General features: G+C 39.2%; 1 protein-coding gene across 3 annotated transcripts in view; it reads left to right on the top strand.

Moving 5' to 3' along the window:
• The window catches only part of LOC123027417 (VPS10 domain-containing receptor SorCS1-like), a 435900-nt gene that overhangs the window by 389034 nt on the left and 31053 nt on the right, over positions 1–15813 (top strand). For all 3 annotated transcript variants that reach the window (XM_044438294.1, XM_044438303.1, XM_044438286.1), the window contains 3 exons: positions 8727–8913; positions 12878–13011; positions 15379–15502. In XM_044438294.1, coding sequence (XP_044294229.1) covers positions 8727–8913; positions 12878–13011; positions 15379–15502 — 445 coding nt within the window. The remainder of the gene's footprint in view (positions 1–8726; positions 8914–12877; positions 13012–15378; positions 15503–15813) is intronic.

Below are 15813 nucleotides of genomic sequence, written 5' to 3'. Positions count from 1 at the left end.
TGTTTAATACTTGCACAAAGTGTGAAAATGGAAGTCTTGTCTTACAAGTGGTGCTTGTGGAGTGGTTTTCATGTTGGATCGCTTCAGATAACTGTATTTTTCACTTGTTAGGGAAAAGCTAATATTCTGGCAACCTTTCATGTGATGACCAATGGCTGATCATCCTGCCATCTATATTTCAGCAACCAAAATAACACAGTTAACTCAACGGTGATTAGGCGCATTGTGACATTGTGAGTTAGGGTGCTGGACTAGGTCTTAGAATAGCTGGATTCTAGTCTCCTCTAAGTGATGAAGCTTGAGTTGAGGCCAGGGACTGACTTTCAACCTAATCTAAATCCGAGGGTTGTTGTTGTGAGGATAACATGGAGAAAGGAGAGTCTTGTGAACCACCCTGAATTTCTTGCCAGAGGAAAAAAGAAATGGTATAAATGTAATAATAATATTAATAATAATAATAAGTGTATAAGTGAGCCCACTCATTTTTTTAACTTTAAAATAACTGTGCTGTCCTTGACTCAGAATGGGACCAAACTGCACCAATATAAAAGGATTGAACCTCTTCCCATAATTTTCTTACCAAAATTCAACAGTTCTCCTTGAGGAATAAATCAGAGTAACACAGGAATCAATGCTTACTCCTAAGCAATCCTATTGATTTTGATTTAGTTTTGCTAGCCAAAGTGAGGTAATTAATTGAATATTGACTATTGCATCAAGATAGTCATGTGCTAAGTATGAAGGTATTACATGATGTCATTACCATTAGGCAGTGGGAACTTTCCTTAGAAATCTTTGGAAATTAGAACTGCTCTATAGTATAGCCTGTTAGTATGGATGGGGGTACTACACCTTTTGGATTTAACATGCCTGAGCTGAGTAGAATAAAATAAGGTCATCTGAGGATACAGACTGGCAAGATGTCTGAAGACACTGGAGTTGGAAAATGTATTTCAAAGTCAAGCAGCACATCCTCAGGCATTGGAAGAAAGAAAGTACAGTGGAGGAAAGGAGGCAGCTTTCAGGCTCATTCACTGAAGTCTCTTAAACTAAGGAATGGTTGCAGCAGAATAAGTCTCCTTTTTCATAAGCTCTTGCACAAGAAGCTGCTTTGAAAAATCCCTTGACAGTAGGAGTTTTCATCTATTAAATTCCCTAATGTGCAGTCCTGCTGATTGTGCCCTCTCTTCTCAGAAGCATCTGAATTTTGAGGCTTCTGAGACTTCTGTGCTAGGGCAAGGGAGTGGTGGCAGGGATCGTCACATCCTCATTTTCTATCCTCCATTGTGACCAATTTTTTTCACCTATCTAGCAAGGGCTCTTTGAGGGATGGGGAAGGAATCTGGAGGATATCGTGCATTCTGACCCTCCAGTCCCCTCTCCTCTCTGCCCCTCGGATGGTCCCCTTTCCTCTGACAGAATTTCTCATCCCTCAAAAGGCACCCAGCACAGTTCTTTCCATGACAGCTGCACAAGCAGGGCAGGAGGGCTGTGTTTCCTTTTGCCAACCCTTTCCAAGGTTGATGTACAGACTTTGGTTTTTCCAAGCAGAGCTATGTCCTTGGGTCATTCTCCCAGGGATCAGAGGATTGCTGTATAAGCCTAGTTTAGGATGCTGTAATGCATTTGTAGCAGTCCTTTATGTTCTAACTAGTAGAAGCAGAGTCATCCAGTGCTACCACCAAGCTAGCACAATAGGATTCTAAAGCAAATAGGAAAACGAGCTTCCCTCATTTCAGGAATAGGGCAGTTCCTCTTTCCACTCAGCTCATTTCTGGGATTGCTTTAGAAATGAGCTTTCTGAAACACTAAGTTGTGGGAGGTCTCAATGGTGTGAAAGAAAGAGCAGGAATTCAGTAGCAATATGGGATATTGCCCTTAGACTGCAATACTGTACCTAATTACCTGCAAGTAAGCCCTGCAAAACTAAATGGCACTTACTTTTAAGTAGACAAGTAAAGGATTGCACCATCAAAGATTAACAACATTTTAAGCTTGGAACTAATTGAAATTTCTTCCATAAGAACGTTTTATGTAGATGCTTTTAATGCTGGGTGTTTGGCATGGGGAGAGCAATGGGGTGAATCTGCATGAAGACTACATAAAGCAGATTGTTGAGAATTCCATTCTGGAAGACAACTGAGTGGAAGCAACAGCTGCCTGCTGCAGAGGCTAATTAAAACTCCATTTTAAACATCTGCAAGGATAAAGAGATAACAAGTCATTGCATAATTGAACACTTCCAAACGAAATGTGAGGCTTGGGAGTCAATTTTTAAAAACTTTTGAGTTTCATCACTTTGCTTTAATACTTTGATTTACATATAAAACCGAGCACTTTATAGAACAAATCATGCATACAGCCTCTTGGGTGAGATTGAAATTGAATGTTTGAAGGTGTCGTCCTCATTAGGATGATTAAAATTAGCAATATCATCTCTTAAATGGCAAAATGCGAGGGATGGCATAGAAGCAATCAAGGTACAATAATGTTCTGTAAACAGGTCAGGATATGACTTCTGAATCCTTAAGTGTGAAGAATCAGGGAGGCTGCAAGAAAAATTATTTGTAAAATGCAGCTAAACATCCCTGACCTGCCTTGCTTTTACATCCATATACCCATAATGCAAACCTTGGAAATGTTATCTTCACTGAGGCCGACACTGCAAAACTTGCTACTAAAAATAACACCGCATTACAAAGAAGCATGATGTATTCTTACTCTCAGAGGCAATATGGCCAGGTAATATATTTCCCAGACACATTATCCCTACCCACCCCCACCCCCACCCCCAGATACACACTCCTGTTCTTCCTGACCTATTCAGCATAAATCTGACTCTTGCTGCAAAAAGTCTCCATTGCGGGAAGGATTTATGTCTGAATACTTGCAAGTGAGAAATGTGTAACTAGCAAGCAAATAAAACATATGTCTAAGAGCCTCATGTTGCAAAGAATTCAGTTTTGTCTATGACAGCCCCTGCCCGAGATTTAGAAATAAATTTGAAGGCATCTGATTACATTATCTTATTTTAATTTTCTTTTGTCCAGTGCAGGAATTCAACCTGCTGGGCTTCCTAAGCTAGCCTGCAGAGCCTCCTGCAGGTGACCAGGCATGGCGTTCAAACCCTACTGCCTAAAGGAATCTCCTCTGGAGGAAATTACCACTCTTACCTTTGATCTAAGACCTTGCCCACGGTTCCCCTCTCATTAGGATCACACTCTGTACCCTTCATTATTGGCAGGAGGAGTGGTGTGCTTACTATTATATGCAGCATGAGATCAGAGACATCAGTGTGGAAGTGCTCTTGAATGCCACTCTTGGGGAAGCAGCACACAAGGCTCTCACTCTTAGTGAAGATGGATTCAGGTAGCAGGAGGAACTCAGCTGCAGCCAGGAAAAGCAGCTGTTCTTCCTGACAATAACCAGGTTTTTCCTAGATCCCCTGTGGGGACATCACAAAGCCAGGAAAGTCCTCATGGGATTCTGAACTACCTCTCCTAGTCTAAAGGAAGCATTACTAATACTATCCCAGGTCAAATTGTCCTACAGTGTCTTATTCTGCTTTGTTTCCTACTTTAGTGTTCCAGTCACATATGCTTAGCAGCATATCATGTTCTGGTGTGTTACCAATTTCTAGGGGTAAGAAACAAAGCAGGAGAATAACTCATAGAATTCAGTGAAGCCAGAAATTTGTTTATTGCATGTACTTCAGGCAACCCATGTAGACAACTGTGTACATGGACACACCATATGGCCAATACAGAAATCAAATAGACTGTGTAGTTAGAAGCAGGGGATGGAGAAGCCATTCTTTCTCTGCTGAAACAGAAGTGACAAGGAGCAGTTTGGGATAATGACCAGGGAGTATTAATATTAAAAATCAGCAACATAGTGCCAAAATGCAACTTAATAATATTCCTGAAGAACTGAAAGTCAACTTCAAAAACAGGCTTGCTTTACTGAATTCAATCCAGCATGAACCAGAAAACCTGTGAACTGAAACCACAGTCATTATTAAAGAAGAATGTCAAGAGAAAATTCCTGCAGCAAAAAGAAAGGAAATGCCTAGATGGATGACAGAAGGAGCAGATTCTAAGGCAGAAGTGTGAAGCAGAAGCAAAAGGTGACAGAAATAGAGTCAGAACCCTGAATGCAACTTTTCAGCAACTATTACATAGAAACAAAAATAACTATTACAATGGACAGTACAAAGAAAAGAAGACAACAATAAAAGAGGAAAAACAAGAGACCTCTTCCAGATGATCCATTTTATTGAAAGGAAATTCTAGCCTAGATTGAGTCTGCTGAAAGAGGGAACATACTATCTGACCAGGGGACTATAAACAGTAGGTGAAAGCAATATACAAAAGAACTATACAAAAGAGATGGAAGGATGCCAGATTCTTTAAGGAGGAATCCTATGAGGAATAGTCTGCAATATAAGAAAGTGAAATGAAAACTGCTTTGAAAGCACTTGGAAGGAGCAAAACACCTGGAATAAATAGGATGCCAATTGATTTATTCCAAGCTACAGAGACTGAATCACTCCAAATCACATCCTTTGGCTGTACAGATTATGAGAAATCATGGATGGTCCTGAAAGAAATGGGGGTGCCCATGTACAACTGTATTGTGCACAATAAGGTACTGTTAGGACAGAATGTGAGGAAACAGAATGGTTTTGTGGAACCAAAGGTGTCAGTTAAGTGATTTTTAAAATTCTCCCATCTTTCAATCTGAATGTAGAACATATTATAAGGAAAACTAGATTGGGATCACAAGAACGAGTGGACATTTGTAGAAGACACATCAATATTTTAAGATATGGAGATAATACCATGCCACTAGCAGAAAGTTGCAATGAATTGAAATGGCTCCTGATGGAATCGAAATAAGAAAGTGCAAAAGCAGGAGTGTTGCCCAGTCCTCAATTCCAGTGGGGGCTGTAAGCCAAGAAATTTGAAGAAGCCTGGGACTTGGAAGGGCAGCAATCATCAAGTGTAAGAAAGTTTCACTAGACACCAAGGCCAAGGCCATCCACACTATTGTATTCCCAATCACTGTGTGTGTGAAAGCTGGACAGTAAAGAAATCAGATCGGAAGAAAATGGATGAGTTCAAACCATGGCAATGGAAGAGAGTTGTGTGAATAACCTGGAATAACAGAAATGTGCGCAAGTGAGTCCTAGATCACATCAAGCCAGAATGTTCCCTAGAAGCAAACAAAATGACAAAACTGAGGCTGTCATACCTTGGCCACACCATGAGAAAGCAAGACTCCAAATATGAGATGGAAGGACTCCATAAGGGAAGCTACAGCTTGAATTTGCAAGGGTTCAGCAGGGTCCTCATGGACAGAACTTTTTGGAGGTCTTTCATTGGGTCAGCATAAGTCAGAGGTGGCTTGACAGCACGGAACTACCACAGCAACAACAAAAGGTGAAGACTGCCCCAGGTGAACAGCTCTGGCTGCTGAGATGTTTCCTTCTTCTCATAGCACATCAGGAATGATCCTAATATGGACACACTATCATACCAGGTTAGGGATGGGAGAACCAGTATTGTTCCAGCTTGTTTAGATTTTTCCAATTTTAACTTAGTGGAACAAAATAGAATAATGCCATTGGTAGGCATTGAGCTTTGTTTTATAGTTGCAAATGAGACCACATCTCCCTATAGCCTCTCAAATAAAATAACATTTTAAAAAATGGAACGTGGATGGAGGCTGGAAGATGGCATCATTGACTAAAGTACATGTCAACTACTATCAATGAAAATCATTCAATAAAAGTCTCATCTAGAAAAACCTGAAGGGTTCAACATTTAGATTTCAAATCCTTTGCACCAAGTATCGACTTCTAGAATGTGCAGTCAAATATTATTTTCTGATTTTGTATATTTTGATTTTTGTACTAGGTCGGGGTTCAGAACACTTTCAAGGTGGGAGGCTGGATTGCTGTAGGCCAGGTCCTTCATAGATCAGATGGCATTGGTGGGCATGCCCCAAACCATCAAATTGTCTTCTCCCTGACTCCCCTGAAATTATCCTGTACAATAATTTTTGGCTACAAGTTTGATTATCCAAGCTACACACACACACACACACACACACACACATGATACTAAAAGGTTAGTAAAAGACCTTAGCTCTGATGTGGAATCTGAAAGTGGTCTTACATCAGGTTAGATTTGGACTAATCTAGTTCTGGACCATGTACACTATGCATCTAATGCTGACCATACACACTGACTGATACTGGCACAGGCCCTATCTAGAGATGCCAAATTTTTTGCACACAAAGTACATGTTCTACCACTGAGCCATGGCCCAGTATTAACTATCATGGGAATATCTGGTAAACATCTGAATACTCAGAGCAGCATTTGAAGAATATTTGATGTCGTAGAGGATCTTCTTAAGGAGACTTTGGGGAACAAATTATTCAGTTCTAATTCCTACTAGGTGCGCTTGGGATTGTAGCTTTGATGTATTAATATCAAAACCTGTGGGGGAAATATATTCACTTTACTACCTACCTTATTATCTGAGCTCAGTAGAGTCAGAAAATCTTTCAGGCTAGCATTATATCTGTCATTGTGATGAATGAAGGATGGGGAAAAAATGACAGATGCAGGTCTATCTTTTGTCATTTTGTATGTGAGAGAAATCCTCATTCTAGGGTTCAATTATACAAATCTACTGATAATCTACTTTTTCCAGGTTTTCTCATATGCAGCTTTATGTCAGTAATTTCCTAGGGACTTTCCACTGCTATTAGCCTGACATCTGATTATCTGAAGTGCCCTCAAGCCATTTGGAGTTGATGTTACACATGGTACAAGCAGTAACTTTTATCATGCAGAAATGACTTTTCTGCATAGGAGTTTGCAAGGTGTACTTAGCGGCTGCTTAAACATAGGAGTATATGTCTGAAGAACCATTGACGGATTTAGGACTGGAAGATATTTGGGATTTTCTTTCCCTAGGAATCAACAGGGATCTGTGAGTCAGCAAAACTCAAGTTTCCCTAAGTTATCCAAATTTCATTTCAAAGGATGCTCTGCCTATATGTGTGTTTTTTTTAATTTTCAAATAAGAATCTGTTAATATTTTGTTTATTTTTCTAAAATTAAGCACCACATCTTTGAAATGCATGCATTCTTCTCCAATTGATTAAAGCGTATTTGTGTACCCTTTTAAAAAATACGCACTTTTTCATAAGTATTTTGTAAATGTATGTATGTTGATTCAAGTTATTTTTTCCCTATGAATCACATGGCAAGCTTGGAAATGTATGGACTTTGGCCACGGATTGCATCCAAGTCCAAGTTGAACCCAGAACGCCTGACATGAAATTCATGATCAAAATGAAACTGAAATTGTTTTTTCATACACCTGTATGGATGAGAAAATAAGTGATCTTCATGTTCACCCACATTTGCTGAAGATAAATTTCAGAAATGTCTTCAACTTCCTCAACATTTATGAATTCTGTCTGTTTTGTACAACAAGAAAATTGCACAAATCAACTGTCATAAGAAAATTGTACAAAAATGTGCACATTTTCCATACAGAAAGCCACAGAATTGCCCATTTTTGTTTTGTTTTAAATGGGAGTTTGAAATACTTATGCATTAAAAGCATTGCACATTTTAATGCAATTGGATTCTCAAAACTTTGCAAACATTTCTGAACATGTGTTTTGTTTCATCATTAACACAGAAAATAACTAAATGATCACATGTTATTGCTTTTGCTTAGGTATTCTTTGGTCTCAGAAAACAAAATATTTAAATATCAGATTTTAAACATGACTTTTTCAGAAATGTGTAGTGTTCTTAATGGGGAGAAAACATTTCCAATCCAAGCTATTTAAATAATTATATGAATCGGTAGAAACAACCAAATTCATTTTCTGAAATGGACACTGAAAGTGTCAGCTGCGGATCTTTTCTAATTTGTCCAGAAGGGGACATCTTCTTGGAAGGAAGACTTGTTGAGAATCAGGCCACATCCTGCTGAGGTTATTCAATAAATGCTTCTGAATAATTTACTCAGCATATTGTTTGGCTTAACTGAAGGCACTCTAATGTAAAATATGCTAGATTTTTTGGACCTGACTGTCTTAACTTGACACCCACCCCCTGCTCTAGAATGTAGCTCCTGAAAGCTTTTTCAATATGTAATCTAGTTCTCAGGGTGAAAAGGGTTCAGCATGTTTGCTGTAAGCACCTACCTGGGAGTAAGTCACATGGACCTCTATCAGAGTTGCTTTTGAGTAGGCATGCATAAACTTGCAAAATTTACCTATATATCTTAATGGTAACATCAAAACTATTATTGTTTCCTCTTCCTCAGTTGTTTGTTTAGCACTTTAAAAAAACAATCCAGATTTGCCAGTGTCTTCAGAACAATATTAAAAAATAATATTTAAAGTAATTTTAATCTCCTCCTCTCTGTCTAAACCAGGTGCCCAGCCCCAAATAATTTCATGTCTGAGCTAGGGGTTTGGTAAATTGCACCCCCATGATCACCCTGCATTTTGGCTGAACCACTGAAACCAAATGGGGAAAAAACCCTATGCCTGGATTCTATCTATCTACACACATTTTGGATCTGCATTTGTATATGTGAATTCCTTAGGAAATAGAGACTATTTCATTGTTGCTGGGTTTTATACAAATTTTGCTAGCATCATTTTTTGCTCTCCATCTCTCTTTTAGGGTGATATTCAAAGATCAATAATCCGTATAGATTTTGGAGATGGAAGTGCTGTATCATATGCTAATCTCAGCTCAACTGAAGATGGAATCAAGCACGTCTACCATAATGTGGGAATTTTCCGTGTAACCGCGCAGGTGGAAAACAGCCTGGGGGCTGACAGTGCTGTCCTGTACTTGCATGTAAATTGTATGTTATTACTGTTGGTATATGACACTTTTTCAAGATAAATTCCTCTTTCTTTCACATGTGTAAGAGAGCGGGTGAGGAAAGAAGGGGGTAGGCTATGCAGAGAAATATTATGTAGGTTTACTCAGAAGTTTTATTGCTTGCAGTTGTACTTAGTCCCAAGTAAGTAGGATTTAAGCTTTGGCAATGAGGGGAGGGATGGAGGGGAATAGATGAATTCAATTAGCTATCTGAATGGAATAATGCGGACCAGGCTAGCTTATTTAGGCTTAACTTTAGGCAGCACTCTTGGGTCTTGCATTTCAGATGTAGAGCTTATTGAATTATACACAAGGAAGCCTTGTCCACAAGATCGCTATGCAATTTTTTATAGTGAACACAAAGTGTATGTGTTGCATTACATTGACTTTATTGATTGATTTTTTAAAACAATGAAAGAAAAAGAAAAATACAGGTGATAACAACATCAACCACAAAAGTTCTATATGAGAGAGAGAGAGAGAGGAAAGAAATGAAGAGCATATTTATAGGGATATATGAAAGATCCAGACACAACAACAAACATTTGTTGAATTCTGTATATTTGGAGGGCGAGGGAGGTTTTGTTTAAACCCATTGAAAGCCTATTGATTTGGGCAATAGAGTACTGATAGAACAAGCATCCCATGGTTCCATGGAACAACATATACCCTGGCAATTTCATTAGGAATTTATATACCACTTTTTAACATCATGCTACCAAAGCAGCATACAATACAAACAAGTAAATAAAATAATTTCAAAATTTAAATATCAACCAAAATAATAATGAGAAAAAATAACAATATAATATTGCCTTCTCTGTGCCTTATTCACTCTCATCTGCCTGGGAATGCCAAAGAAACAGGCAGGCCTTGTTTACAAAGGTCACTGCAAATGAGCAGAGGCCTAACAATATCCCCAGAGAGGCTCTCAGGGTCTCAGACAATGCAGAGCCATGCAGTCAGCTGCAATTTGACAGGAGATGACTCCCCAGGGGCCCGTCACCAGTATGAGCCACTTTGTTTGCAAGCTAATGAGGACACATGATGGAATAGCTGCTTGCTTATGCGGCTCATAAGCTGCAAAGCAAAAGCCATTGTCCAGGTCATTCCCCTCTTGTAAAGGGTTTCCCCATAGTATCATTTTATCAGCACACTACAACAGTGGAACCAAATGCCAAAAATAGAAAAAAAGTGCTGACATTTCCAGGAAGATCACAAACTTCATAGTGATATTTTCTTTACATTTGCTGCATGAAGTTAGTCTACATTTTCTTGTATGAGGATGATAAGGCTCTCAATGGCTGCTAGTCCTGATGGTTATATGCTCTCTGCAGTACCAAAGATAATGTTCCAATGTATACCAGTTGCTGGGAAGCATGGGTGAGAGGGTGCTTTTGCACTTAATGTCCTGCATGTGGATTTCCTGCGTGGAGCCAGTTGACTGCTGTGTGAACAGAATGCTTGGCTAGATGAATCTTGGTCTGATCCAGCATGGTAGTTTTTATATTCTTCCCCTGGAAACATCTGCATGCATCCCAAAATCCAGAGTCTTTGTCTTCTGGCAGGAAGAGAGCCTTTTGCTAGGTGAGTCAAGAGAAACTTGAATCTCACCAGCCCAACCATGAAGTTTTACTGCTAAATCTGTATTTCCTTTTCTGTTTGGAAAGTAAATGCTTGCCTATTACATCCAGAGTCAGTGAGGTGGTTAAAGTATTGAACTGGAGATCCAGCTTCTAGTCCCCACTTGGCCATGTATCTTATTCGGTCACCCTCAGCCTCAAATGGTGGTTGTGAGGATAAAATACATCTAAGTAAGCCTATGGATCTTCTCAAGTAGAAAAAAGTGGAATATAAATGCAATGTGGCAATAGTAGAAATTAGACACCACACAAAAGTATTTTCAGTTTGAAAAATCAGGCTTTTCAAAAGTTCAATATTTAGCCTGTACTAGCCAGTATGCATGGTTGCAGCTCAACTGGTTAATAAAGCCAGTGTGTGTTGGAAGTGAAATAAGTATATTTGGAAAATATGTATCAGAATTTGTACATATTTTGGACACAATGGTATGCCACTCATGAAGAAAGGGAAAAGGTATATTAGTTCCATGTACCTGGTAGTCCTTCCAGAGGCAAATTAATTTCATCTGGCTAGCTTGAAAAGATATAAATAAGAATTTACCAAAGCTTAGCAAATCTGTCCAAAACTGGCAGAAATTCATCCAACTCTGTCAGTAAAAGCTATGCATATTTTCATTACTATCTTTGGCATATAGATAGTAGTACAACACCACCTGCTGTTCCAAAACTGTATTTTTAAAGCTCCAGTTTTGTCTTCTAACAGCCCAATTGTAGTAGTTAGTCAGAATTACCTGATTCAGTGACAAGCAAGCAAGCAAGCAAACAATATCAGAAACAGGGAAACTCTCAAAGGAGAAAGAGTTTGTTGAACCAGCGTTCGTAACAGCATGCAAAATGTGCCTGAATTTGTTGGCCTTTCATTCCGGGTTGCAATAAAATGCTAGCCTTTAGCTAGAGGTTTAAAGACAATGTTAGATATTTATTTGTGGAAATCTAAGTACCAGTTTTATCAGACTGAGTTATAGGTGCAGTTGTGTTTTAGGACCCTCCTCCCATTATTCTGGTATTTATTGCTAGGCATTTGCTGTTTTTTGGGTTTTTTTACTGCATCAGTTTTTATTATGCAAATATTATCCCAATATCTTGGACAATATTTGCATAAATATTGGAGAAATCAGGAAACAAAACATGCACTCTGTCACTGTGCTGCAGCTTGTCAGAATGAGTGCAATCTGAAAATAAAAACATGCAACCTATTTTTGTCATTGGCATCTTATACGTATATGCATGTTTCATCATGATTAGGCATCCTTTTCACATCTTAATGCATACTCAATGGAGAAAGATCTCTCTCTCTCTCTCTCTCACACCCACACACACACACAAAATTGTAACTCTTCAAATTCTATGGAAAACTGTGATCATTTTACTTTGATGACATGGACTTCCGTAGAGAGAATGGTAGCTTTTCAAGCAGCCTTGATATTTCTACCCTAATCATGAATTGTATTTCATGCACATAAGACTTTAAGTGCATTGATTGGAACCAAACTTCATGATATTCTGATCACATTACCTTTTCCTTTAGAGTGTTTGTTACCTCAATACAGTACATCTTTTCCTGGAAGGGAAAGATCAAACCTCCTTCCACCATTTCTTCCCAAATGCCCCGCTGACACAGGGGGCTTCGGATACTAATGGAAGGTCGTCGTTGTTGTTTTTAAACATCACAGGAGCAGAATGTGGGTAAATGGTGGGCAGAAGACATTCCAGTCCTCAGTATTCCTGATTCTAATTGGGGCCACCTACATTTATAGTAGGATAAAGATAATATGGTATTTAAGCACAGTGCTACTCAATTACTATAACGTGTAACAGTCCAGCTAAAATGTGTCCTTGTGCTGAATTACATCAGCATGGTTTTAAACTAGGGTATATATTGTAAGGATAAAGGCTGGTTGACAACATTCCTGTGTGAAAGTCATAAGGTCCCTATGTAGATCTTTATGTACAATGACCCTTTGTGTGTTCATCATTTCAAGCTCATCAAGTTGTGAACAGCCATAACTTCCCATGTGAGTCTACCATGTGTAGGATCCTCAGTTGATAAAATCTGTATGTAGGAGTCACAGGGCCAATGTGGAAGTCATTTACAGCCCAATTCTATGCTTGTTTATGGTATAATTAAATGAGGGTCATTCCCAAATAAGTGTACATAGCATTGCAAGCAATGTTGAAATACGACTGTATGTGAAGGAGCTCACAGTTTATTGAAAATGGGGAGGGAGACAGACAACAAGATGAAAATACTACTGGATAACACTAGATTCTTGTATGTTTCTTCCCATTCTTCTTGGTTTCCAGGTCCTTTGGAGCATGTACATTTGTCACTGCCATTCGTAACAACAAAAAACAAAGAAGTTAATGCCACAGCAGTACTATGGCCCAGTCATGTTGGAACACTAACATATATCTGGTGGTTTGGAAACAACACTGAGGTCTGTATTTCATGCAGGAACATTAATTGCTAAATCATGACATAATAGCATTATCATGAGGGTTGTGAGTTCTCTTGAGGAACAAATTGCAGGACCCAGCAAATCACAGAAAGCAATTGCAGCACTTTTATGTTGCAAATCAGCTTTTTCATAAACTTGCTTAACTGTCTCTGTTTAGGCCTAATTTGCATCTTATGCAAATCACAAATCCCCCATTGGACACGGCTGAAGAGATCAAACTGAGAAAACTGCACGGTGACAGATCATTAGAGATTCCATGATTTGGGGCTTCCCCCAACCTGTTTTTCTTATGTAAAATGCAAAGTTTTTTTTAAATAGACGTTCTAAATCCAGACTTCAGAAATAAAGTTTTGAATTTATCTTTCTGCACTGCTTCAGGGGGGATCTGTAGTTTGACTGCTCTGTACAACTAGCAAAAAGCATGTTTGAGAAGAGTCCCAACACCTAATCTTTCAAAATACTAAATCAACATGAAGTGCTCGTTTGTGCTGTTAATCTGCAAAAGGACTCATTACCACATGTTAGGAGAAATTAAATGACATATAGTACATTTCCCTGCCTACAGGCAGTATTTAGCGTAAAAGAATATGCAAATATATTCCACTGCCCACCATTTCCTCTGACTAGCTGGAGAATGCTGGGAGCAATAGAACTTTTTCTGTCTAAAAATACATAGGACTTTTCAGCAAAAAGGGACAGTGATTTTGGACAACAGGTGAAGATATAGACCTATTTTGATTAGTTTTCAGGGAGTGGAAGAAAATCTGTTCATGCAAGGGCCTGAGTTCAAGGAAAGTGGCAGCAACCTTTTGCTTTTAAACTTTCCCTTGTTAAACAAATTGTTTCCTTGCCATTTCAAGCAACAGCAGGACTAAACGTGATGGCCATTTTAACAATAATGCTTCACCTGTAATGATGCCATTTTCTGATGTCATTCCAGAAGCATTGGTGGAAAAGTAAAACGTTGTAGTCTTCACTAGTGGCCACCACTGGAGCTCTTGCTAAAATTATTGGGTGGTAAACATACTCTTTTATAAAGAATATATCATAAATTATTAATACTGGGGTGGGGGCGCTTAGAGGAGAGACTTCCCTTTGTTTCTTTTTTGGACCATTGCTATTTATTTTCTTTTCACATTTCTATATCTCTTTTTTCCATTTCTTCCTCTTTTCTTTCCATCTTTTATGCTTTTTATTCACTACCTCTGTTAATGCCACCCGTGGGGAAACAGTCTTCCTACTTGTGCCAAAGATGTTACAGCAGAACTGTTAAATATCTGTTGCTGATCTGAGGCAATGCTTTGCCACTAATTGAACAGATTGGGCTTAAGCACTTTTGCAGAGACTTAATGAACCTGTCTTTTTAAATCAGTTTGCAGCCAGGGGTCATTTTGACCTTCATTACCCTTCAATAAAATGAAAGTCCAAATGATGTTCCTCTCTGGATTATTGTGAGACTAGGTGAGAAAGGAATTCTCATGTAAAATAGCGCTGCCTAGGTCTGTCTGAGCACAGTATCAGGGCCATTTCTTTCATGAATAGGGACAGTTCCATAGATACCATCATTATTTTTCACTGAAATGGTGCCCTGCTAATGATCTAGAGTGTTGGCACTCTTTCCTGAGTTATTAGGAAAGAGCAGATTGCTGCAACTACACCTAAAGATGCTGAGTCGTATGGCGTTGTCTGCATATAATGCTTTCATTTTGAAACATTTGGTGGAAGAATTTTACTGAGGATCAAGAGTAAATCTGTCATTGTATTTTTGGATGGCAATGGCATTTTGCCCTAGCTGGCAAACCGGGAAAGGTTGTGTCTTCCTATGTAGCTGGCTTTCTTGAGTCACAACTACCTGTGTAGCTCCTTTCTACATGCAGAGAGAGAGGCATAGAGCTCCATAAAGAAAGGACAACTGGTCAGGTGGATGCCATCAAGGGCAGGGCCTAGGGACTGGGCTATACCTCCTAGGCACCATTTGGCCCTCCAGCTTGGTCCAGCATAGGAATCTAGCTCCTGGATTAGTAGAGATCCTCCACTGATGCTCTACAGGGTCTGTCTTCTTGGTAATTCATCTGCCCTTCTGCTTGGTGTGCTATTTGTTGGTCTGGATATCAGAGGGTTTTCAAAATGCGGATCCTGCCATTAGTTGTTATCTTGATCTTTTCCATATTTGTGTTTCTATGTGGACGGCGCTTTGCTGTTTAGCATTTTCTGGGCATTTTCAGACCAGGTTAATTTTCAATAACAGGTTTAGAAGGAGAATCCATAGCCTGGATCTCTGTGCAGCTGTAAATAAGGCAAGCAACACATTAAGTGTTTTTCCATTCCCTCCTTGTGCCTTTCCAGCCACTGATTACCCTGGAAGGGAGCATCGCATTTACCTTCTCTGCAGAAGGAATGAACACTATCACTGTGCAGATTTCTGCAGGAAATTCCATTCTGCAGGACACTAAGACAATTGCAGTATATGGTAAGCCAGATCTTGTTCACTTTTACTGTTTCATCCCTCAAACTAGCCTGAGTGATATCCCCCAGATTCAGAGATGGGGGGCTGCGATGATATAGAAAAGATAAAACCATGCATGGTGGGATGACTACTATTATGTGCTGTCTATGGAGCTGTGGTTGAAAGCTTTTCAGAAACATCAGCTGGTCCAGAATGCTGTTGACCAGGTCCTTGACCTGGCTAAAAAGGGAAGCATGTTAGGAGAATTTTGTGTTTCCTTGTGAAATATGCAAGCATGCCCTGTCCAAGGTACTGAACATGAGTGCAAGAGTGAG

Source organism: Varanus komodoensis, unplaced genomic scaffold (assembly GCF_004798865.1).
Source record: "Varanus komodoensis strain SLA01 unplaced genomic scaffold, ASM479886v1 scaffold1, whole genome shotgun sequence".
NCBI lineage: Eukaryota > Metazoa > Chordata > Lepidosauria > Squamata > Varanidae > Varanus > Varanus komodoensis.
The sequence above is the reverse complement of the archived record's forward strand: the minus strand, read 5'-3'. Positions and strand labels throughout refer to the sequence as shown.